The sequence below is a fragment of the Kogia breviceps genome, chromosome 1 (genome assembly GCF_026419965.1).
Source record: "Kogia breviceps isolate mKogBre1 chromosome 1, mKogBre1 haplotype 1, whole genome shotgun sequence".
NCBI lineage: Eukaryota > Metazoa > Chordata > Mammalia > Artiodactyla > Physeteridae > Kogia > Kogia breviceps.
This window is the reverse complement of record NC_081310.1, coordinates 152,730,702-152,757,068: the sequence shown is the minus strand read 5'-3', so window position 1 is coordinate 152,757,068 and position 26,367 is coordinate 152,730,702. Positions and strand designations below refer to the sequence as shown.

Here is a 26,367-nt window from a genome sequence, read left to right as displayed (position 1 = left end):
GATGAAACCAGCTGTCGGCAGTCCCTTACAGCTAAGACAATGATTAAATTCAACGTCTCATATAAATTAAACTTTGGGCCAAACTTTTAAATAACTATTTCAGAAAGTGTTAAAAGAAGGTTTTCAAAATCATAATATTTTAGTGCATTTCTGTCTCATTAATAAATTATTTTTTAATTATTCATTTTAATCTCATGCTTAAAAAAAAAAAAATCCCCGGGCTTCCCTGGCGGCGCAGTGGTTGAGAGTCTGCCTGCTGATGCAGGGGACGCGGGTTCGTGCCCCGGTCCGGGAGGATCCCACATGCCGCGGAGCGGCTGGGCCCGTGAGCCATGGCCGCTGAGCCTGCGCGTCCGGAGCCTGCGCTCCGCAACGGGAGAGGCCGCAACAGTGAGAGGCCCGCGTACCGAAAAAAAAAAAAAAAATCGCCATCTTAAAAAAAATCTCTATTTGTGTATGTCTTTCACACAAAATATTAGTACATATGTAACTGTACCATTTGTAAACAAAGAAATGTGCATACATTTATACTGGATGCTCCAAGTTTCCAGTGCCAATAGAGGCTCATGATCAAAAGGATTGATCTAGAGCCCAGTTATTTGTCTTAATGTGGTTGAGACTTGTGCTCATTCTCTTGAAACATTTCTAAATAAGGAAAAGGCAGGATGGGCGAGAAAGGAGAGAGCAAAGATGAAGACACACAGGAGATGGAAGCTGTGGGGAGTCAGAGCTACTCAGGGATTGCCAAGGAGAAAGCAAGATTTGTTCCTTCTGAAGTTACTTTCATATAAGCACAGTAAGCAAGGACGAAAACACAACTGACCCCAGCTAAACTACTAGAGGGCTCTTAAAAAAAAAGTCAGAAGGTGTACATTAATGGATACAGAGGCAGGCAAGCATCGAGATGAACAATGATAGTCCCGTGGGTGCCCCATGAAGAGAATGAGCTTTCTCTGTGGCTGAGTTATTCCAAAGGGCTCATGATTTTTCTCTGTTTTTATTTTCTATCTTGATGAGAAATGTGATAATTTCCACTCTGTCTCAGGACAAATAGAACTTTGACACATAGTTCACAATTTACATAACTTATTTCATGTACTTCTGCTGGCTGTATCGTGTTTCTGACCATTACAAATACTTCTTTCCCCATTCGGTGGAGTTGTGGGGTATCCATGATCACCTTGCTGTGCCTTGATGCTCCAGTTATGGGTGCTATTTTTTCCATCTGACACCCCAGGGCAGCGAACTGAGGCTCAGAGGGGTGTGTTACTGGACCAAGGACAGATAAGGGGTAAATGGTAGATCCAGGATTTGGACCCAGATCAATAAAGGAAGTACCTTAACTAAATTCTCTTCCACACCTCAAGTGTCTCCAGCCTGAATTTTCTCAACCCCAAGGCATCTCTGTCAGTAGAAATGTTTCAGAGGTTCAGGGTACCCCAAGCTATTCTCAAAACTTCAAAAAGTCTCTTGAAATGGCATAAGACAGGCTATTTCTAAAGAAATACAGTGCTTGTACTGGATAAACTCTTTCAAGGGTGGAGTAGATGTATGAAAATCATATATGTGGTTATTGGTGGTCAGAGGAAGGAGAAGTCATTGCTTTAGATTTTTACAAATACGAGGACTTCCCCAGTGGTCCAGTGGTTAAGAATCCATCTTGCAATACAGGGGATGCCGGTTCGATCCCTGGTCAGGGAACTAAGATCCCACATGCCATGGGGCAACTAAGCCCATGCGTCGCTACTACTGAGCCTGTGCACCACAACTAGAGAGAAGCCTGTGCACCCCCAACGAAAGATCCCACGTGCCACAACTAAGACCCGACGCATCCAAAAAATAATAAAGTAAATATTTAAAATCAAACAAAAACAAAAGACAAATACATTGCGTCAAGTCCCTTCACTTCATAGAGCATCTGGTGAAGCCAGACAGGTTGTTCATTAAGTAACCTCAGGCTGTTAATAACACTTTATCGTGTTCAGTTTCCTCAACTATAAAATAGGGGTGAAGACACACCTACCTCTAAGTGTTGTGGTAGGAATTTTTGAAAATCAAAACATGCAAAGTACTTAGACCAGTGCCTGACATGTAGCAGGAAATCAGTGACAGTTATTGTTGTTTTAGCCTCAGTTTCCCCATCAGTAAAATGGGCAAATTCATATACTACCTACTACCCACAGGCTTATTGTGAGACTCAAATGAAATGGTACAAAAGTGCCTTACCAGCTACAGCATGCTCTGAAGATGAGAAAATATGCTGTACTTTTCACTCTTCTGACTCACACATGAAACAAATCTAAGAACAGCACATTCCAGCCAGGAAATTAAAAGCTTTGATCCTTTGGAGTCAGAGTATGTCCCTGTACGGATCAATGTTGCTGAAGTGAAAAGAGAGATTTAATTACCTCTAGCCTCAGTTCCTTCCCCGCTGAGAGCAGCAAGCTCCTGGTGGGAGGGGAGTCTATGTGTGGAGGTGACAGGCCGGGTGTGCGCACCCGGGGAATCCCAGACCAGAAGCCCTGGCTCTGTTCCCAGGGCCAGACAGCTTGACACTGGCAGAGCTGACCCCAAAGAGAAGGTGGGAACCTGTGTCTTTGAAAAGGCCACGAGCTGTGATGGAATCCTGCAGCCTTAGGAGGTGGCTAAGCTTGTGTCCCTTGCCTCTGCATGCTGTGCGTGTCTCCATGGAAGGGCACACAGCAGTGAGTTTTCGTACACTGGTATCTGCGTACTGAGGGGTATGAACACCACAGACTCGGTCTCAAATGCATAAGGTCACATGCACACTGGAGAGTCTGTGTGTGCATGTACCTGTGCATCTGGGCACACTTTGCATGTGAAACACGTGTGGCTTTGCATGCGGGCCCTGGGTCTGCCCCCATGGACAGAAATGCATGTCTGTGTCTCTGCTCTTGGCCCAATGGATGTGGATCCATGTGGCCAGATGGACCCATATGTGTAAGTTCCTGTACGAATCTGTACAGCTCTTGCCATGCATCTCAGTAGTGCTGAGACAGGGCAGGCTGTGGGCTGCTGCCCACAGGATGTCTGTGGAGCCAGGTCTGGGAGACGCTGGGTGAATGCCCCAAAACGAGGAAAAGGCAGGAAGGTGTGGTTGGGAGAAGCTGAGCTCACAGCAAGAGGGGCAAGGAAGAGCGGATCTAAATGAGAGGAGATGTGGAGCCTGGGCTGTGGGGAGGAGAGGACAGGGAAGGACACGGTGCAGAGATGGGGAAGCAGAGCATCTGGCTGACAAATCCACTGCCACAGGCACAGGCAGAAGAGCATCTTATTTTTTAACCAGAGATGTCTTCTTAAAGGTGCCGCACCAGCTGTCCCGAGTGCACACATAGGAAGTACCAGTTTGAGGGCTGTCATGCATACACGGGGTCTGTATCTACACAGAGCTTCTCTTGGGGTTGATGTATGATGCAACTGCATCTCAAGCATGTTGGCTTTTACTCAGGCAGCATTTAGACAGCACCTATTGTATACATGAGGTGTTTGGGAGGGACTAGAATGAAGTAGAATCACATCCCCCGAGCCTGAGGCTCTAAATGGAAGAATGAAACACAATGCAGATAAGAATGATAAGCAACCTAAAGAAAGTGGGTAGGCATTCTACTTTCTAGATCTGTGTTCAAGTCTGAACTCCACCTTGTACTACTAGCTCTGTGGTCTTGGGCAAATTTTTAACCTCTCTGAGTTTCATTTCCCTCATCTATAAGATGAGATAATAATACCAATGTGACTAGGTCATTGTGAGCATTAAAGGAAGTAAGATATATGAAGTCACCTAATAAAGTATAAATTATGTAGCATATGTGGTGGATGGGGGCCTGGTCCAGCAGACTCCTGGGAGGAGGAGGAGAGGCTGACCAGGTGATGGGCTGAGAGGGTGTGCGGGGTCCAGACCTCCACATGAGTCAGCGCTTGTCCTCAGACCTTAGCAAGATACAAACAGCTGGTTCCCTCGAACCCTTGAACGTCAGGGCAGTGGAGGACCTTAGAGGAACACGAACCCAAGCTCTCATATTACAGAGGCAGAAAGAGACTCAAAAGAGCTCATGCAAGACTTTCCAGAAGTTTCTGGAAGGAGGCGCTAACACAGTATGAGGCACTATGCCATGCTTTTGCACACATTCTAAGCCCCACTGATTGGCAGAGCTGCTGTTAGCTGGCAGCACCTTTTTCAAATAAGAAAAGGACCCTCCTCTGGGCAGGTGCAGCCCCGTGGGGCCCAGCTTGGTGAGCTGTCACCTACGGGAGGGAATGCAGATTAGAACACCGTACCTCCTCCAGGCAGACACATCGCCTCTCAGCACATAGCCTGGAGTCCAGAGCACGGGCAAGACTGCAGCCCCTGCCCCTCTCAAGCAGATGCCCTGCGAGATGGTACAGAGTGGCCCTGTGTCTGAGCCTTGTGAGGGTAGCAACCAGCCAGCATGCCAGGCTCTGAAGGTGCAGCAGTGAGGCAGATACTGTCCCCACCCCTCAGGAACTCTCAGTTTAGCGGACAACAATGACAAAATTGTAACCAATCATTGTGGAAAGTTCCATGGGCGAGGGAGACTGCAGGATCAGAGGAGGACCCCAAACTGAGCCTCAGGGTCAGGAGAAGCTTTGCAAAAGATGGAGAGAGTGGGGCTGGGTGTATCTGACACATCAGTGGTAGGGCATGGTGTTTTACACTTGATGCAGCCCTATCAAAGTGATGCTTTTGAAATAGCCTCCGAACGAAAATGGCTCCATTAAAGTCATAATGGATAACATTTATTGAGCACTTGTCATGTGTTTTAATTCATTTAATCCTACAACAGCCCTATGACATAGTGTTAGTATCCACATTTTCAGATGAGAAAACTGGGGTGTTAAGTAGCTTGACTAAAGTACACAGCTGGTAAAGTGTCCGAGCTGGGGTGATGGCTCCAAGCTGTACCCTTATACTACCTCTGGTCAGACGTGTTTCCCCCATTAGAACTCAGGACTTGAGGCCAGAGGAGAAGCTGGACTTTGGGGATGAACAAACCTAGGGCAGCGTGGTGGCTATAAGAACATGCCTCTCAGGTGTCCAACCTCAGGGAGTATAACTGCCCAGTGGCCCCACCCACTGTGGTCTGAAGTCCAGCACCACCTTTGCACCACGCTGGTCCCTGGCTGCTCCCAGCCAGTGGCAGAGCCCAGCAGGGACACTCAGGCAGAGCCATTCCTGGAGGACTCGGGTCTCCTCTCCCAGGCAACTTGGGTTCAAGGACTCCCAGACAGCCTTGCCAAACTTAGGGCTCTCTAAGACCCTTCTGCCTTGCCTCCGTCCGTTACCCAGGGTCACATCAACTCCACACGCTGTAGCTCCTGCAACGTCTCCTGGCTTCCCCTTCATTTTCTCTCCTGTTTCAGATTTCCGGCATGTTTACTCCTGTCTCGGTTTCCGGTTTCTACTTTCTCTAAGGACCTGGACTAATACGAATCAGGTAAGTGTGGGCAGGAGCAATGCGGGTGCCCAGCCGAAGTCCCTGGAGCACTGAATTCTGAAGCTGGAAGGCAGAGGAAAGGGAGGATGTCCAAGTGGTATCACATGAAGCCCTGTCACTTTACTCTCCCTTCTTCAGGCATCAGAGAAGCAGTTCTTTCTTGAAGAAACAACCTCCCTCCCCTGCCACACGCCAGCCCCTCCTCCTTTCACCGGCTCCGCCGGGGTCTCCTCTGGAGGTCACTTCCTCCAGGTAGCCGGGACAACTTGACACTGGGTGATGTGCCACTTTTTGTGCTGCCACTGCCCCTTGACCTTCACCTATCATGGAACTCATCCCACTGCACAGGCACCTGTCTGTGTCTCTGTGTCCCCTGCTAGACGGTCAGTGGGTCTGAGTCTGTGCTATGTGTTCTGCGGCCTGGGACGTAGGAGTGGTAAATGAATAACCAAACACATTAATACCTGGGTGACTGGCCTCATAGCAAACACAGCACTTGACTTGTGTAAAACAGACACAGGACCTGGAGGCAGAGCCCCACAGTGGACCCACTGGGACCAGAAAGCCCTTTGTGTGACCTGGCTCTGCTAATGAGCAGCTGGGTGGCTCCAGCTGTTCTCGAATTTGCTGAGCCTCAGTGTTCTCATCTGTAAAAAGGGGTTGTGATGCCTAACTCTCCAAGTTGTGAAGATTGAAAAGAAAACACACGAAGCATTTAACAAAGTGGCTGGCACGGTGCTAGGAACTCAGGCATCAGACCCTCTGACCTGGCTACCCCGGTGCCTCACAGCAGACCTATCACCCACACGCAGCGCTGCTCAGACGAAGGTGCCTTCTCGGCTTTTGGAAAAGCTACCTATGCCCTGCCATCTGCTCTACCTGCCCTCTCTCTTCCCAGTCCCTCGTTTTATCACCTCCTCATTATTAAAAACATAATAAACACATATTGCTCCCCTGCTACTGTCATAACCACTGGGGATTCAGAAATAAGGAAATGAGAGTCTTCTTAGAACTCATGGTCCAGTGACGGTCAGGGAGAGAAAGAGAGTAGAATAAGCATAAAAATAAGGAACTGCTGCTCGGTGCAGGAAAAGCCACAGTAGACTAAGACTCAGTTGCTGGCATGTGACAACATAGATCCAAGATTTTCCAAAGCAGAGCCAATTTCAAATCATTTTAATATACTTTCAAAAGAGGCGATTTGTTGGGTGCGATTTAATATACATTAATTTTTTTTATCATGAAATACTTTAGGCAGATAAAAAGCACAGGTACTATGAGCAACCATGTACCAACCACCCAGCTTAAAATAGAAAATGTGACTGCAGTCTCCTTTCTTTCTCTCTCCAGTGGCAGCCTCACTCCTGAAGTTGGCGTTCATCACTACCTACTGTGTTTTTATACTTTGATTACATATGTACACATCCACAAATGATGTATTGCTTTGTTCTGCATGTTTTAAAACTTTATATAAATATCACAGCCTGCATCTATCACTCGCAACTTTTTTTTTGTTTTTGGTCAATATTGTATTTTTGAGATGTATCCATGTTGAGGCCTTTCTCTCTAATTCATTCATTTTCACTGCTCCATAGCATTCCACTGCATGTCAATATCATAATATTGATCTGTTTTCCTGGTGATAGACATTTGGGTTGGGGAAACAGAATCACTATGTTTGTCTAGTAGAGTCTCCCAAGAAGCAGACACCAAGACGGGATTAGATGTGCAAGAGATGTATTGGAGAAATGTAGGTGAATGACGTGTGGAGGGGGAGGAGTAGGCGGGGAGAGCCTTCAGACCGTGATGAGGGTCTGACACATAGGAAGGGAGAGTGGGAAGGAAGGAGGTCTGAGTCGGGAGGACTTCTGACTACTGCCATTGTAAGAAAGTCTCAGCTAGGCCAACAGGGAGTCCCCAAGCAAAGGCTGTCTATTACAGGTGCCTCCTGTGATGCAGGAATGGCCCAGTCCAGCTCTAGCACCCCTACTGTGCCCAGTCACTGGCTGGGAGTCGTTCAGGTGAAACTTACGGTGGACCTGAAGGTGTGGCAGCTAGAGCACCAGTAAGCTAAGCTCCCCACAGCAGGTTCTCTTGAAGGGGGTGCTGAGTGGGTCCACACCCTCCATGGCTGCCATACTGTGCATGAGCAGAGAGGAGGCAGATCCCTACTCATCCATGCTTTCATTCATTCTCTATCTCATGGAAAAATGTGAGATGTTTGAGAAGGTCATCACAGAACAGTGCAGTGAAAGCTGGCTCCTAGAGGACTGTTTCAGATATCATTGCTAGGGCCAGCAGTCTCAGGAAACCACTTCCATTTTTGTCCTGGTGACTACATGGAACTCTGCTGCCAGGGATCTACAGTCAAGGTCCTGAGAGGCTCCGTCGTAAGATTTTGGAGTCATACAGACCTGCATTTTATTCTCATCTCTGCCACTTGGTCATTTGTACAAGGCATTTCCCTGCTCTAGGTCTCAAAAATGAGGGTAACCAGACCTATCTCATGGAGTTGTTATGGGGATTAAAACAGATGATGTAAACATAGCATCTGACACACATAGTAGGTACTTTAAAAAACCATTAGTTCCTTCCCCTGTCCTTCTAGGCCATTGTTAGGGGTATAGAAGCATTCTGGTTGCAATAATTTTTCTCAAACAGAAATGTTAAAAACTTAGAGCTCTAGTTCTGCAAACTCCAGCCATCTATAGCAATCGGGGTAAATCGAAATGATCTCTACTGACCCTTCTTATTCACACCCATCACTCTTTCTAAAGCAGCATTTGTGATTAATCTCACTCCAGGGCTAAATCGGTCCCAAGTGCTTCCAAGGCACTTGATAAAGAAGCTCTCTGATTTATAGCAAACACCATTATTGAGCGGTGGCAGAGAGAGGCCACTGGGGGATTTGTCTTGCTGGAAACTCTGTCTGTTGGAGCCATTTCTTCTATTTTCCTGGATAAGAGCTCAATTTCTTTCAAAACAGATAAATGGGGTCCTTGTTTTATTCCCTTGGTGGGGTGGAAAGGAGAGAAGAGTTGGACAGTTTTTTTAAATAAAGAATAATACTTAACATTTTAAATTTGGGGAACTCTTTATAGCTGACACAGACATCAGGATTCAGCAGAAGGCTAGGCACATAGTAGCTCCTCCATAAATCTTCGTGGACATGTACAGTCATCTCGTTTAATCCTCACAGTGGCCCTGTGAAGTATACCAAGTCCGTTCTTCCCATTTGACAAAGGGGGACGCTGAGGTTCACAGGTAAGAAATGGAAGAGCTAGGACCCTGATGTAGACTCAGATCTGACCTTTATGGGTCACCACATCATTGCCCTTGGTGGTCCAGAAGCGGAGCCATCATACCTGTTCCTTGAGCACAGATGACTGAGATGCTGTCTCAGACTGAAACCCTGGTTAGCCAGGGCTGCAACTTCTTTTTACCTAGTCTTTGGATCCACTTGGTTCTCTTCCAGAACACATTCACAGAACATTTGCCTCTCACTCACAGTCCTACTTCCTCACTTGTGCCTACTCGGAGCCAGACTCTCCTTTCCAACAAACCTTACGGATGGTAGTCTTGTCTTTGCTTGACTATTTCCAGTAACCTAGAGCTCCCTCCCCGGCGAAGCTGTCTACTGTTGAGAGTTCTTATTTGGCTGGGCCAGCATAGTGCCCTTGGAATGTAATTCCCCTGGACCTTAGACTTGGCCCCAGGCAGAATAGCAGCAGTGAAAAGCTCAGGCCCAGACAGACCTGGCTTGAAGCATGGCCTTTCCATTTACTCGCTGGGTGACCCTGGGAGAGTTAACTAATTTGCAAAATGGAACCAAAAATGTTTTATCAGTAGGATTTCTTTCAGGTGCAAGTAAGAGAATACTTAATTAACAGTGGCATAAACGATACAGACATTTAATTATCTCATTTCATAAAAGGTTTCAAGGAAGGCAGTTCCAGCATTGGCTCAGCAATACAGTGATGCTGGCGTTCTAGGTTGGTATCTTCATGATTCTCTTGGCCTGTTCTCAAGTTCATTAAAAGGCCACAGCAGCAACAGACATCATAACATTTTTTTTTTTTTTTTTTTTTTTTTGCGGTACGTGGGCCTCTCACTGTTGTGGCCTCTCCCCTTGCGGAGCACAGGCTCCGGACGCGCAGGCTCAGCGGCCATGGCTCACGGGCCCAGCTGCTCCGCGGCATGTGGGATCTTCCCGGACCGGGGCACGAACCCGTGTCCCCTGCATCGGCAGGCGGACTCTCAACCACTGCGCCACCAGGGAAGCCCCAGACATCATATCTTAAAACAAAACTTGCAAAGCAGGGATAGAAGACACAGGTTTATAAAAGAAAACAAAATAGATGAACAACAAGGTCCTACTGTATAGCACAGAGAACTATATGCAATATCCTGAGACAAACCATAATGGAAAAGAATATATATATGTATATATGTATAACTGAATCACTTTGCTGTACAGTAGAAATTAACAGAACATTGTAAATCAACTATATTTCAATTAAAAATGTAAAATAAACAAACAACAACAAACAACCAGCGTTTTCTGTGGCCTCTCTCGTCTTTCTTGGGTGGGGAAAATATTTGCCATCCTGGAAAATATTAGACTTTTCTCTATTTCTCATTGGCCAGATCTGGTCACATACCTACTCCTAGACTAATCACTGGCTTAGGGAGACAGCATTGCTATGACTGACTTAGATGATCATGATTTATCTCCTTGGGCAGGGCACACTGCCATTTAAACAAAATAAAGGCTTTGCTGGAAGGGAAGAGGAAGAACGGCTGTTGGCAACAATATGGTACTTGAGGGTAAAATGGGATAATATATGCAAAGTGCTTAGTAGAATTTCTGACAAGTTTTCCTCCTTAAGTGTTAACTATTACTTATTGCCTACTGTGATTATAAACATTAATAAAGGCATCCAGGTTCTCTCTGACCATCTCTTCTTCCACCTAGAACTTCAGTTCACCCTTAATTATGTTCTACCTGATGATCATTCTCCATGACAGAAAGGATAAAAGCATCATAGGTAGGGCTGCCTTGTTGTATAACTCTACCAGGTGTTGTTCACATTGTAGTTTGGGTGGATGGCGCCCTTTGGAGGTGTGCAGTATATAACTTGTGTGACCATTAGCCTCAGTCCTATGAGTAGTAAAATAGCTCTTTCTGTGTCGTCCACCTTCACCATACCATCTTCTCCAAGAAGTGGTCCTCTCCTGTCCGTGGTATATTTGACCCTAAGAAAACTTTAGTTTTAATTTTTGTTTTATTTTGATTATTACTTTTCATAAGTCTCATGTAGAAACTTAGCCTAGTTCAACATCTTATCAACATCTTGAGTAAAAACAGGGAGAGGCAGTTCCCTTTAAGGAAGAGAGTCAGTGACCAGTTGTGGTCATTGAACTTGACCATGGGACCTCTGTCTGCCATTCATATGTCAGTGAGGCTGGGGGTAAGGAGGGCTTTCCAGCTCTGCTGCCACCTTTGAAATAGTTCAAAGAGAGGGAGCTCACTGGCAGAGGGCAGAGAAACCAGGGAAGGTATTGCTTGAATATTATGTAATGTTACCTTGAGTAGAAAACAAAAAACCTCACTGAAAAACCCTCCTTGTATTCATCTCTTGACATTCTCTGCCTTACAAAAGAATCTCTTAAATCATTTGAGGCCTGGCAAGAAGTGAATCTCTTCTTAGATTTTGGTCCCATACTTTCCTTTGCAAATCATCTTTGGAAGTAACTGGACTCTAAGCCATAAGTTTGAAAGGGAAAGAGAAACAGCAAGTGGTGATCGGTGCCAGGCACATACATGCCTAAACTCACTGCCTTCTCATGGCTGCTCTGTGAAGAAGATATCACTGAATATTTGGTAGGAGTGAAATTAGTCCTGGAAAAGCGAGGGAATTTGTCTAAGGTCTGTCTGATTCAAAAGACCCTTCTCCACATCACACTGTATTTTCGTGCATTATAAACCAACCAACGAGCCAAACAGCCAACCCTCCCTCACCTAATGGCATCAGATGGCATTAAATCTGGGGCCCATGGGGCCCATGAGCTTGAAGGATGGGGAGAGTCCACACTGTGACTCTCCCCAGACAATTTGCCAGACAACATTAAAAAGCTTGGGTGAAGCCACCCAAGCTCTCTAGGCTCTGATTTCTGCATTCATCTGTAAAGCGAGGCGATCACATCCACTTCACAGAACGGTTGCAGGAATCAAACCAGCTCCTGCATGTCAGGTGCTTTCGGGGCCTGGCTTGTAAGAGGTGATTCATTATTCATCCACTAACGAATCGTGGCTCTCGTTATTGCTCTGGCTACTGGTCCTCTTGTCAGTGACTCAGGACCTTGCTGAGCCCTAGTGACCGCATTTCCAGAACAATCCAACCTGAATGTCCCCTGCAGAGTAAGTTGGAGAGCTTCTGAGCAGGCTTCGCCAAAACTGGTTTGTCTTCCCAGCCTGCCTTTCCTTCACATTTCGACTCCCGACAGATTTCTGTGTTCTGGACGAGGCCTTTGAGTGTCACTCTGCAATCTCTTCCGGCTGTTAAATAAACTTCTCCTGCTCCCGGACGGGCTGTCGTGTGTGTGTGTGTAAAAACCACTTTATGCCTGGACTATGATTTCCAAGTCAAAACTCCCACTGCAGGGGCGGCTATTAGGGTCACTCCACCTCCAGAGTCTATGAATCGCAGATAACAGGTTCAAACCCTGAGGCTGCTCTGGGGACTGATTACGGGGCCTGAATGAGGAATGATTAGCTATTGTACTTGGGCATGTTTATGTCTACTCTGGGCATCAGAGGATCACTCTCCATGTCACCATCATTAGAAGAGGTGGCATTATGAAGGTACAATAAACAACTCGTGCCCAATACTACAGTTTATGAAGCCCATTTATATTTGAGAATTGACTCATTACTTCCTCAGAACAACCCAGAGAGGTAAGGATCCTTAGAACTATGTGCTGTGTAACCATGGGCCAGTTCCCACCTCTCTGAACTTCAGTTTTGTCATCCGTTAAGTGGGGTTGTTATGGGGACTCGATAATAATAATAATGTTTGATAGCTAACTTCCCAGTTTGGGTCCCCCCAAAAGCAGGTCCTGAGACAGCCGCCAGGGGAAAGTAGGTAGGCACCAGGTCGTTTATCTGGCCTTGCTCTCAGGAAGCTCACATAAGGAAGTGGACAAACGCAGCGGGAAGGGAGAAAGCCAATGCAGGATGCATTAATGAGTGGGTTAAAGCTGTGGGCGACTGGGACTCAGTCCCACAGGGGACCCTATGACAGACTGGAGAACACAACCTAGAATCATCCCAAGAGGATGAGACATTTATCCACTGACTCTGATGCCCCACTGGTTGTGGGATACCCCGGGGAGCTCCCCTCACCCTGCACTTGTGGGTTGCCCCTGCTTGAGGCTGAGCGAAATCCTGTAGTGCCAGAGAAGTGAAATGCCTCAGGAGAGAAGGAAGCAGGAGGGTGAGGAGCGCAGTGGAAAAGAAACTCTCCACTGCTGCTGCAGGCCAGCCCAGGGGGCTGAGGGCACACGGGTGTGGTCTCACCAGTGATGCTCTCACACTCACTGCTGGCGCTGACTTCTTCATGCCAGGAAACGGCCCAGCACTGGACACACATGTGGTGCTCACACCGACCCCCCAGGAAGCATCGACTCCATTTTCCAGAAGAAGCAAATTGAGCCTTACAGAGTAAAGTTAAGTCACCCAGAATGAGCCAGCCTCAGATCCGGGTCTGTCTGGCTGCAGAGGCTGGGCTCTTAAGGGCAAATGTTAGGGCAAAAAACTAAAAGGAAAATTAGCCTGTTTCGCAGAAAGATGGAGACTCCCATTGTGAGGACTTTGCCGGACAACATTAAAAAGTTAATACTAGTACATATAAAATAGGTAATAAACAAGGACCTACTGTACAGCCCAGGAAACTATACTCAATATCGTGTAATAAACTATAATGGAAAAGAATCTGAAACAGTGTGTGTGTGTGTGTGTATAACTGATCACTTTGCTACACACTTGAAACTAACACGTTGTCAATGAACTATACTTCAATAAATAAAAAAGGTAATGCTAGGTACTATTCTTTATACTGATTTAGGAAACAGCTATTGAGCAGACCTTTGGCTTGAGGATAAAAAAGAAGGCTGTGACAGAGCCCCTGCCCTCAAGGAGGACCCGGGCACGGGGTGGGCTTGCAGTGAGATGAGGCAGGGGAAGTGGCAAAGCTCTCTCCAGCCTCACAGCGTACAGTGAGGATGAGCTGAGGCCCAAAGATGCAGAGTGACCTGAGCCGTCACACAGTGGTGAGGAAGGCAGGATCTGAACCCTGCATCTTTAGCCTTTGAATCCTCAGTGTTTCCTGAACTAGTTCCCTTGAGAGGAGGAGTTAGCTCCTTGTGATAAGCTCAGACCACACCTGGTGACGCCAATGACCTTGGGTAGCCATAGCGTCAAAGAGGTCTATCACTTCTGATGGAGAGAAGTCCTAAGCAGACACATGAAGCAGAGCAGAGGGTGAGTGAGATATTAGAGCATGTAGAACTGGCGGGATTTGTCTATCCCCTGCCATGGAGTGTTTGTGGTAGAGCCGAGGCTTACACAACCCTGGGGCTGGGAGGAGGTGAAGTAGAAACACCCCTGTGTGCATGGGTGAGACTTCCCAAATCTTCACCATACTATAAATAAAGCCCACCGCCAAACTGTCTCAGCCTTAAAATGACTCCTATAGCTTGCTTGTTTGCATTCATTTATACATCCCTCCAGGCACCCATCCTTTCAATCCTTGGACTTGAATTCACTGAGCACTTACTATGGGCCACTTTGTGTTCCCGAGGGCTGCTGGGCCTTTGTCGTGAACACCCTTCAGTTAGCTGGTTGGCTCCTGGCAAGAGATGAGTGTTGAGAGGTGAGATCATGGGAAGTTTCAGAGCGTATGGAGCAGGAGAAAAGCCCTGGATGCAAGAATGAAGGGCCCTGAATACATGTTTCCCACGTTGCCCTGACAACTGCTCTCATTTTCTGTGTGAGAGAAAGCATGTGAAAACCAGTAAAGTCTTGTGAGTCTCACAAACCCAATTAAATTCCTGGACTATCTGTGTGTGACCTTGGCCCAGTTACCCAGCCCTGGGAGCCTCCGTTTCCTTACACGTAGGTGGGGAGAATACCCTGTGCCTTGAGAGCTGCTGCCAGGATTAAAAGGAGGAAAAGTTTGTGGCATCTTGCCTTCAGCAGTACTCGGCAAATGTCAGTCCCTGTCCTCCCAGCCCATCATCTGGAGAATGGGCTGGCCCTTCCAGAAAACACTGATCTTAGTTCTCTAGATTTAAGTAGCAGAATGTTGAAATTGATGGAAATCGGGGACACTGATTATTAATCAAAATAGGATTAATAGAATAGGTTAAACACACACACACACACACACACACACACACACACACACACACACACACACACACACTCCTAAATTAGACTAAACCAAAACATGCTACAAATAAGTTTCCCTTTTTCTCACCCTTGGATAAGAACAGATCATCATCACTTCTGGGTTGTATCACATCAGGCAAATGGCCATCCTTTTGGAAATGGCCTATCCTAAATAATAATCTTATCACCCAGGCTAAGAAAACGCTAGAATTGATCCGGGTACAGCATTTTGGATGTTGTATAAAGCAGATACACATTATTTTACTTAAAACCCTTAATAATCCTATAGGAAGCAGGCAGGGAAAATGTTATCATCCCATTTTCCCAAATTAAAAATAAGACTAGTCATGTTGCCCTTGCTTTTTCTCAAGGTATTCTAACATCAGAGGGGAATAGTTGTGGAAAAAAATTAATTTCAACTTGTTTCTCTGCAAAAATAATACTTTAAAAAATTCCTTAAATATGGAACAACAGAATCCTTGAGTAGACCATCCATCATCACTAACCTACAAAAATATGGTTATAATTTGATATATTGGTCAAAATTAATACATGTTAATTTTACTTTCTTTTATATTCTGGAGAGAAGAAAGCAAATCTGATTGTAAACCCATGCTGACCGGGAAGAAGTCCCAGGCCCCTTGTGGCCTGTGAAGGTGTTATTGGAACCTGCCAGTTATGCTTAATATTTCAAAGAACCTAACTAAAAATGTTATATTTTCTCTCATATAATTAGGCCACTCAGACTAATTAAAATCACAAATCTTTCTTTTGGCTGGAATTTGGTAGCACCAGAGATCACATGATGATCAGCGGTCCTGACTGGTCTTTGATGACATCATAGCTATGCGGAGACCTGGAAGCAGGACCACACTGCGACTTATGCCCCATGCCCAAGGATCTCAGCTCCTAAACAGCCAGCGCAGCAAGAGACCCTGGTCATGTGTCTAGACACTCCAACCCTTCAAGACAGAGAGAACTTGTTTGCACAAGTCCATGCACATACAGCCAGGTCATATAAAAGGAGTTCTTTGTCATTAAAAAGCTAGAGTCACTGGCCTACCTTTGAAGGCTATTGGTTTCATGATGGAAGTTAGGGAGTAAGGTACAAAGGGGAAGCGCACTGATAGAGTTTTCTTTCCACAATGAAATGAAAGATATTTCTTACCAAATTAAGGAACTCTCTAGGTCTCAAATAAAAACACGTTATACAAATGCTGGAGAGGGTGCAGAGAAAAGGAAACTCTCCTACACTGTTGGTGGGAATGTAAGGTGGTGCAGCCACTACGGAAAGCAGTATGGAGGTTCCTCAGAAAACTAAAAATAGAATTACCATATGATTCAGCAATCTGACTCCTGGGCATACATCCGGACAAAACTCTAATTTGAAAAGATACCTGCACCCCAATGTTCACAGCAGCACTATTCGCAATAGCCAAGACATGGAAACAACCTAAATGTCCATCAGCAGATGAATGGATAGAGAAGACGTGGTGTATGTATATATACACACACACACACACACACACACACACACACACACACACACACACACACAATGGAATATTACTCAGCCATTAAAAAGAATGAAATAATGCCATTTGCAGCAACATGGTTGCAACTAGAGATTATCATAATAAGTGAAGTAAGTCTGAAAGAGAAAGACAAATACCATACAATGTCAATTATATGTGGAAACTAAAATATGACACAAATGAACTTATCTACAGAACAGAAACAGACCCACAGACAAAGAGAACAGACTTGTGGTTGCCAGGAGGGAGGGATGGACTAAGAGTTTGGGGTTAGCAGATGCAAACTATTACAAGTAGAAGAGATAACAACAAGGTCCTACTGTACAGCACAAGGAACTATATTCAATATCCTGAGATAAACCATAATGGCAAAGAATATAAAAAAGAATGTATATATGTATAACTGAGTCTCTTTGCTATACAGCAGAAATTAACACAACATTGCAAATCAACTATACTTCAATTAAAAAAACATTATAGGACAATTACCAGGAATTTTATCTCCATGTATTGGAATATACTTAAAATAGATAATTTTTACCACCTGCCATAGAGTATTACAATGAGCGCTTTTAAGTGAGGGAAGACAGGGTATTGCCCTACTGTTCACAGGTGAGCGGTGAAAGGAAAGAAACCCTTTGCATTCCCACTTCCTTTATGAAATTTGCCAACTGAAGTAGTAAATGGATGAGGAGCACAGACTCTGGAGTCAGAAGATGAGGGTTTGAATCTCAATTCTGCTGTTACTTGCTGAGTAGTGCTGGGCACATAGTTGCTTAACATCTTTGAGCTTCGGTTTCCAGATAAAAAATGGAGGTAATGCCTCTCTCTCCAAAGAATGTGGTATTGCTGAATGAGCACAAGATTACAAATCAATGAATCCTTTCCTTCCGATCCCAGTTCAGCCATTTACTTGGAGTGCCTACTTGGGTAATTTGCCTAATTACTCCAAGCTTTAGTTTTCTCCCCTGTGAGTAAATGCCACTGTCCTTCCAATCTCATAGGTTGGTTTTGAGGATATAATTCAGGTCAGAAAAAAATATCTTGTAAATAGTAAAGCAAATGGGTCAATGCAAATCCACTATCATACCGATGTAACATTTTGCTACATTGTTTTTGTTCAGACTAAATATACTTTCAGACCAATCTTCAAAGGATCATCTTGTTACTCTTCTTGCTCAAAGAGGACAAAGGTAACAGGTTTTTATTCATTACTTACAGACCTCATGGTTGCATGTCCCTCACCATGCTGTAGAGCTCTGTTTAGGTACTGTTGACTGTACCCATCCTTGGCTCCAGCCAGTTAGGACAATACCATTCCCTGCCATGGTGACTGCTTCTGGGATGCTCTTTAGAGGCTGCAGTTAGTGTTGAAGGCTTTGTTTCAAAAGTTGCAAGATGGGTCACTCTTCGCATCTAGATGTGAAGTAAACCTGGCAGCTGCCTACAGCCATGTTGATATCATCAGGGGAGAGAAGCCAGAGCTGAGAAAAATCACAGGGAGAGAGCCATTGCTCTGATGATATGGTGATCCTCTGGACCAAATTGTGTCCAAAGCTACTGCACTTCTGGCCTTTTCTGTTAGGTGAGGCAATAATTGTTCTTGATTGAGTTTGAGTTTTCTGTTCTTGCAAGTAAAATAATCTTAAGAAATATACTATGTAACCTTGAGCAAGTTTCATTAACCCCCTAAACATCAGCTTCCTGATCTATAATGGGGGATCATATAATACCTATCATCTATCATCTATTATTACAACTGCAGTAAGGTGCAATAGTGCTTGAAAAATGCATAGCACAGTGCTTAGTACTAAGTAAGAATTCAATAAATTGGAGCTATTTTTATTATATTTGGAGCTCTAGACACCGTGCTAAATGCTTTCAATACATCATTTCCCTTAATCATCACGTCAACCTATAAGGTAGGATTTATTAGCCCCATTTTACAAATGAAGAAATGAGGGTTAGAGGGTTTAAGTGACTTGCCCATGCTACCAAGAGGCAGAGATTTCACCAGGTATGATTATTTCTTTTTTAAAAAATCTTTTGACCAGATGATGTTGTGTACATTATCAGTAAAACGCTAATATGCCAAAAATGGTTAGGTATTAGGGACATAGCAGTGAATACACATATTTTCTTTCAGTTTAGTTTTAGAGGATACAGTCTTACAACTATCTGGATTATAAGAGATCAGATTGAATTTGTCCCTTGGATTTACTAGCATCATGTTTCATACAACTAAGCTAACCAGCCAATAACATCTAAATCTTACAGGCATGTAAAAAGCACTAAAAGTAAGTTATGCAACTAAATGCAGGACATACAGAGGTCGTTTCCATGTACAACTTAAAGCATACATACACATATTACATTCCAATTGTTATTTAATTTCTCCTAAAACGCTGAGCTGAAATGTAACATTTCTCTTACATTTATTGATTCCATGGGTTAAAAAAAAATCTTTTTCATATGTATTATAAAGGTATTATCTCTATATTTTCTCTGCTCTTTCTGACCTGATGTCAACTTGTATGTAGTTCTAAGAAGTCTGAACAATTAGACGTGATAATGGAAGGAAAAAAAATAGACTTAGGGTCTCCACTACACTATTTTCTTAGGAAACCTACAGGGAAATCTAATGGTGTGTTTTACTGTTTACCTGTAGGTGACATTCTCCAGCTGTCTTTACATGTCATGGAGTGCCTGTGACAGAACATCAATCACTAGGGAGAGGAAAGAACAACTATATGGAGAACAGTTAATCTGAACCTCTGCCTTACAAGTGTTGTCTTGCGGGCAGATCAGGAAATTCCTTATAAGCAATCTATAGCAAGCCCCGAGAAACATAAATAGCCTCTGGACTTGTCTTAACAACTAGGTCAATATTTTGTCTAAGAAAATGTAATTGTGTCAGGACACACCTCAAATGAGAAGTCACACGCTTTCACAGGCAGGGCGAGAGGTTCCACTCCTATCCTGCCTCACTCCAGGCTTTCGATGTGAAGTTAGATGGAAGGGTCTGAGAGGAGGACCTGGAAAATCGCCCTAGAGATAATATAAGCGATCCTTGATTTTGTACTGAGGAGATTTTTACCTGTATTGAAGTCATACATGAGGAAGCTAACAAACAACTGAGAACAGAGTTTGTTTTTCTCTTGATACCTTAGTTTTTAGATACTGAGAGTGTGGAAGTGGACAGATTTGTAGTCAGACAGATCTAGCTTGGCTCTTTCCAGATGAGGGACATTGAGTATATCATTTAACCTCTCCAAGCCTAATTCTCATCATAAAATGAAAATACAGTCATACCTTGTTTTTATTGTGCTTCACTTTTATTGCACTTCACAGATATCGTGTTTTTTACAAATTGAAGATTTGTGGCAATCCTGAGTCACAGTTTCCCAACAGCATTATTTTTTAAGGTATGTACATTGTTTTTTAGATATAATGCTATTGCACATTTAATAGACTACAGTATAGTATAAACATAACTTTTATATGCACTGGGAAGCCAAAATATTTGCGACTCACTTGACTGCAATATTCGCTTTCTTTCAGTGGTCTGGAACCGAACCCACAGTATCTCTGAGGTATGCCTGTAATAAAACCTACTTCACAGGGTTGTGTAATACATGGGCACAGCTCATAGTAGAAACTCAATAAAAGGTAGTTTATTTCCCTTTAATTCTAAGAAATGATTTATTTGATTTAATGTCTTATAAGAAAAATGTCTTAGAAATATAACCAGGGCTTCCCTGGTGGCACACTGGTTGAGAATCTGCCTGCCAATGCAGGGGACATGGGTTCGAGCCCTGGTCCGGGAAGATCCCACATGCCACAGAGCAACTAGGCCCATGAGCCACAACTACTGAGCCTGCGCATCTAGAGTCTGTGCTCCACAACAAGAGAAGCCGCGATAGTGAGAGGCCCGTGCACCACGATGAAGAGTGGCCCCTGCTTGCCGCAACTAGAGAAAGCCCTCGCACAGAAACAAAGACCCAACACAGCCAAAAATAAATAAATAAATAATAAATTTAAAAAAAAAAAGAAAGAAATATAACCTCAACATCACTGGACTTCACCAGCATGGGAGTACTAATAATACATAAATACTAATACATTTTTAAAACCTATTTCCACATTTAACTAATACAGTAATTTCTGGGTATCACTAGGGATGTGTCTTGTGCTTCTCTCATCTTCATTCAGCCCTTTGTCAATGTCTGCTGCCCAAGAAGATCAACTTAGGGGCTGTGCCTCGCTCCTACGTCTCCTGGTGATCCTCAATGAGAATATGGTGGTTGCCTTCTCTGAGAACCCTAGAGATACCCAAACTAACACCGTCAAGAGGCCAAGATGACATGACTTCCTATTAAGACTTCAATGCAACAGAAGCACACTATGTATGCAGAGATGATCCTCTCTCCCCATTTTCTCCCTTGGCCACTTGGACCACAAACAGCACTTGTGCCTCCCTATGAAAAAAGCTTCTTCAGCTTCTTCTTAATCCCTCATCGACCATAAGCAAGGACCAGGAATCTCTCTATCTCAAGGTCCCCTATTCCATATAATCCCATCCTAATGCAAACCAATTTCTGCATATTTCAGACTGTCAGTTTCATAGTTCATCATAACAACGCAGACTCTGAAATTCAGCTTAGGCTCAGCTGGAACCCTCTCGACAGTAACAATTACTGCACATTCTGATATTCTGATTTTTCATCCACTAGAGTTCTGCCTTCCAAATCAAAAGTATACAACAGAGTAAAATGTGTAATATAAATTTATTCTGTGACATTTTCCTCATTGAAGATATTTTAAAATAGATTAAAATATATCAATATTTTATGAAAAATAAATACCTAGTATAAGAATTTAGATAATACCTGTAATATACATGATTTGACCCTGAGTATCCTTTTTTTTTTTCATTTCAAACAATATTTTTTAAAAAGTAACATGAAAATGATAAGGATTACTGCATTCTTCATATATCTGGTGTCATAAATTTTAATTCAACTGCCAGTTCTTTTCTCAACTATACAAGTTAATGGTATTTGCTTCTCGTTTTGAATGGGAATAGTATCCATTTTCAGTTTAACAGTGATATTTAGGTCTTCTTTCTCTGCTTCTTCAAGAAAATTCTTCATGTTGAGTTTGAACAGTAATCGAGGGTCTGGTCCAGAAAGTGGTGGGCAATTACAGATCTCTCTAATTTTGAGTGCCTATAAAGAAAGAATACAACACAGAATATACACACATATCTAAATTAATTAAGGTTATTCCAGTAATTCCTAATATGCTCTATGTAAAACAATGAAATATAAGAATACATTCTATATTTTTGCAATAAAAGGTATCAATTACAACATATGAAGGAGAACCATATATAAATTCATAGTAAATAGTTATATTTACATGATTTGTTCATATAATAAGATATCTGCAAAAAACAACTGTATTTGCAATGACTGCCCACTGTCCTGTTGGGGATAAATAAGCCTTCTTGGAAGTATTTCTATGATTTGTCAACCTCGAGCCAATCCTGAGAACATTATTCAGATTAGAGAATATCTGAAGATGCAGAGAGATTTTTTTCAAGAGAAAGAAAACAAAAGAAAATAGACGTGAACATACTGAAAGAAAATATACATGACTGGGACAGTCTGAGGTGGAAACGATGCTAATAACCTAGAAAAGTAAGCAAATCAAAACCACGACAACTTTTAACTCCAGGAAAAATAAAATGATGCACGGAAAAGAAAAGCAAGCACAGTATATGATATGGCTCAGCTGTGATTACTGTTTACAGTTTTTAAAAACTGCATCTTTATCTAACCAAAATTACAACTTAACCATATTGGGAAGGGGGAGAGCTGGATACATGTGTGTGTATGCACAGGGTGTGACAGTGGTAAGAGAGAACTTAATACTCATCCTCTATGGGGGAAAAGAAATAGATAATACCTAAAACCGAAAAGTTAGGAAGTAGCGATATAAGCACGTTATACAGATAAGGTGGGAAATACCAAAAGAATCATTTAATAGAGTTGTAAATGGTTACCCTTGAAACTGAAGGCAGGATAGGGAGAATGCCACTTTAAGTACTAGCCTTAGAGAACTATGTGCTTCTTCAAAGCGGGTACATGAATGACTTTAAGACATGAAAACTAAAATAGCAATTTTTTAAAGGGAAAAAAGTCTTAATACCTAAGGGGTTTTAAAAGAAAGATGTTTAAGGGGAAAAGCTAGTTTAGGTTTTTACTACTTCTAAATGTTTGATAGTAATGCATGTTAAGGGAAGAAAAGCAGGGGAGGGGAGAGTCAGTGCTTGGGGAGTAGGAAAGTTTTAAAAACATAAGTTCTCACTGATAAAATAATGACTTGGAGCAGTGGGGAGAAGACCTAAAGGATAAGGACCTGAGGGAAGAGGTTGCGTGGGTACCTAGAAGAAGAGAATTCCAAGAAGCAGCAGTGAGTGCCAGAACCTGAGAAGGGAGCATGGCTGGAGTGCTGTGGAGCAGCGAGGAAGCCAGGGCAGCCACAGCAGAGGCGGGAAGGAAGCAGGAGCAGACTGCAGGATCTCACAGGTCATGCTATGGATTTTAGGTTTTCCTCTGAGTCTGCTCCTGATATTTGTGGGGTCCATGGCAAGAATGCAAACGGAGGCTCAGATACCATATATATATATACTTATATATATATATATATTTAAAACATCTTTATTGGAGTATAACTGTTTTACAATAGTGTGTTAGTTTCTGCTTTACAACAGAGTGAATCAGTTATACATATACATATGTTCCCATATCTCTTCCCTCTTGCGTTCCCCCTCCCTCCCCCCCTCCCTATCCCACCCCTCTAGGTGGTCACAAAGCACCGAGCTGATCTCCCTGTGCTATGCGGCTGCTTCCCACTAGCTATCTATTTTATGTTTGGTAGTGTATATATGTCCATGCCACTCTCTCACTTTGTCACAGCTTACCCTTCCCCCTCCCTGTATCCTCAAGTCCATTCTCTAGTAGGTCTGTATCTTTATTCCCATCTTACCCCTAGGTTCTTGATGACATTATTTTTTCTTAGATTCATATATATGTGTTAGTATATGGTATTTGTCTTTCTCTTTCTGACTTACCTCACTCTGTATGATAGACTCTAGGTCCATCCACCTCATTACAAATAACTCAATTTTGTTTCTTTTTATGGCTGAGTAATATTCCATTGTACATATGTGCCACATCTTCTTTATCCATTCATCTGATGATGGACACTTAGGTTGCTTCCATCTCCTGGCTACTGTAAATAGAGCTGCAATGAACATTTTGGTACATGACTCTTTTTGAATTATGGTTTTCTCAGGGTATATGCCCAGTAGTGGGATTACTGGGTCGTATGGTAGTTCTATTTGTAGTTTTTTAAGGAACCTCCATACTGTTCTCAATGTGGCTGTATCAATTTACATTCCCACCAACAGTGCAAGAGGGTTCCCTTTTCTCCACACACTCTCCAGCATTTATTGTTTCTAGATTTTTTGATGATGGTCATTCTGACTGGTGTGAGATTATATCTCATTGTAGTTTTGATTTGCATTTCTCTAATGATTAATGATGTTCAGCATTCTTTCATGTGTTTGTTGGCAATCTGTATATCTTCTTGGAGAAATGCCTATTTAGGTCTTCTGCCCATTTTTGCATTGGGTTGTTTTTTTGTTATTGAGCTGCGTGAGCTGCTTGTAAATTGTGGAGATTAATCCTTTGTCAGTTGCTTCATTTTCAAATATTTTCTCCCATTCTGAGGGTTGTCTTTTGGTCTTGTTTATGGTTTCCTTTGCTATGCAAAAGCTTTTAAGTTTCATTAGGTCGCACTTGTTTATTTTTGTTTTTATTTCCATTTCTCTAGGAGATGGGTCAAAAGGATCTAGCTGTGATTTACATCATAGAGTGTTCTGCCTATGTTTTCCTCTAAGAGTTTGATAGTTTCTGGCCTTACATTTAGGTCTTTAATCCATTTTGAGCTTATTTTTGTGTATGGTGTTAGGGAGTGTTCTAATCTCATACTTTTACATGTACCTGTCCAGTTTTCCCAGCACCACTTATTGAAGAGACTGTCTTTTCTCCACTGTATATTCTTGCCTCCTGTATCAAGAATGAGGTGACCATATGTGCGTGGGTTTATCTCTGGGCTTTCTATCCTGTTCCATTGATCTATATTGCTGTTTTTGTGCCAGTACCACACTGTCTTGATTACTGTAGCTTTGTAGTATAGTCTGAAGTCAAGGAGCCTGATTCCTCCAGCTCCATTCTTCGTTCTCAAGATTGCTTTAGCTATTCGGGGTCTTTTTTGTTTCCATACAAATTGCGAAAATTTTTTTTCTAATTCTGTAAAAAATGCCAGTGGTAGTTTGATAGGGATAGCATTGAATCTGTAGATTGCTTTGGGTAGGATAGTCATTTTCACAATGTTGATTCTTCCAATCTAAGAACATGATATATCTCTCCATCTATTTATATCATCTTTAATTTCTTTCATCAGTGTCTTATAGTTTTCTGCATACAGGTCTTTTGCCTCCTTAGGTAGGTTTATTCCTAGATATTTTATTCTTTTTGTTGCAATGGTAAATGGGAGTGTTTTCTTAATTTCACTCTCAGATTGTTCATCATTAGTGTATAAGAGTGCCAGAGATTTCTGTGCATTAATTTTGTATCCTGCTACTTTACCAAATTCATTGATTAGCTCTAGTAGTTTTCTGATAGCATCTTTAGGATTCTCTATGGAGAGCATCATGTCATCTGCAAACAGTGACAGCTTTACTTCTTCTTTTCCGATTTGGATTCCTGTTATTTCCTTTTCTTCTCTGATTGCTGTGCCTAGAACTTCCAAAACTATGTTGAATAAGAGTGGTGACAGTGGGCAACCTTGTCTTCTTCCTGACCTTAGTGGAAATGGTTTCAGTTTTTCACCACTGAGGATGATGTTGGCTGTGGGTTTGTCATATATGGCCTTTATTATATTGAGGAAAGTTCCCTCTATGCCTACTTTCTGCAGGGTTTTTATCATAAATCAGTGTTGAATTTTGTCAAAAGTTTCTCTGCATCTACTGAGATGATCATATAGTTTGTTCTCCTTCAATTTGTTAATATGGTGTATCACGTTGACTGATTTGCATATATGGAAGAATCCTTGCATTCCTGGAGTAAACCTCACTTAATCATGGTGTATGATCCTTTTAATGTGCTGTTGGATTCTGTTTGCTAGTATTTTGTTGAGGATTTTTGCATCTATGTTCATCAGTGATATTGGCCTGTAGTTTTCTTTGTTTCTGACGTCTTTGTCTGGTTTTGGTATCAGGGTGATGGTGGACTCACAGAATGAGTTTGGTAGTGTTGTTCCTCCCTCTGCTATATTTTGGAAGAGTTTGAGAAGGATAGGTGTTAGCTCTTCTCTGAATGTTTGATAGAATTCACCTGTGAAGCCATCTGGTCCTGGGCTTTTGTTTGTTGGACGATTTTTAATCACAGTTTCAATTTCAGTGCTTGTGATTGGTCTGTTCATATTTTCTATTTCTTCCTGATTCAGCCTTGGCAGGTTGTGTATTTCTAAGAATTTTTCCATTTCTTCCAGGTGGTCCGTTTTATTGGCATAGTGTTGCTTGTAGTAATCTCTCATGATCTTTTGTATTTCTGCAGTGTCAGTTGTTACTTCTCCTTTTTCATTTCTAATTCTATTGATTTGAATCTTCTCCCTGTTTTTCGTGATGAGTCTGGCTAATGGTTTATCAATTTTGCTTATCTTCTCAAAGAACCAGCTTTTAGTTTTATTGATCTTTGCTATTGTTTACTTCACTTCTTTTTCATTTATTTCTGATCTGATATTTATGATTTCTTTCCTTCTGCTAACTTTGGGG

The 26,367-nt window shown here is 42.8% G+C and overlaps 1 protein-coding gene across 5 annotated transcripts in view; it reads right to left on the bottom strand.

Annotated features, from left to right (window-relative positions):
• OMA1 (OMA1 zinc metallopeptidase) overlaps positions 1-26,367 on the bottom strand; it is a 295,542-nt gene that overhangs the window by 182,233 nt on the left and 86,942 nt on the right. For 3 of the 5 annotated variants that reach the window (XM_067006971.1, XM_059066860.2, XM_067006977.1), the window contains exon 9: positions 21,231-21,688. The exons of 1 other annotated variant lie outside the window; for it this stretch is intronic. In XM_067006971.1, coding sequence (XP_066863072.1) covers positions 21,479-21,688 — 210 coding nt within the window. In that variant the 3' untranslated portion in view covers positions 21,231-21,478. Of the gene's footprint in view, positions 1-19,784; positions 21,689-26,367 lie in introns of those variants that run through there. One more of the 5 variants, XM_059066869.2, reaches the window with a different exon arrangement.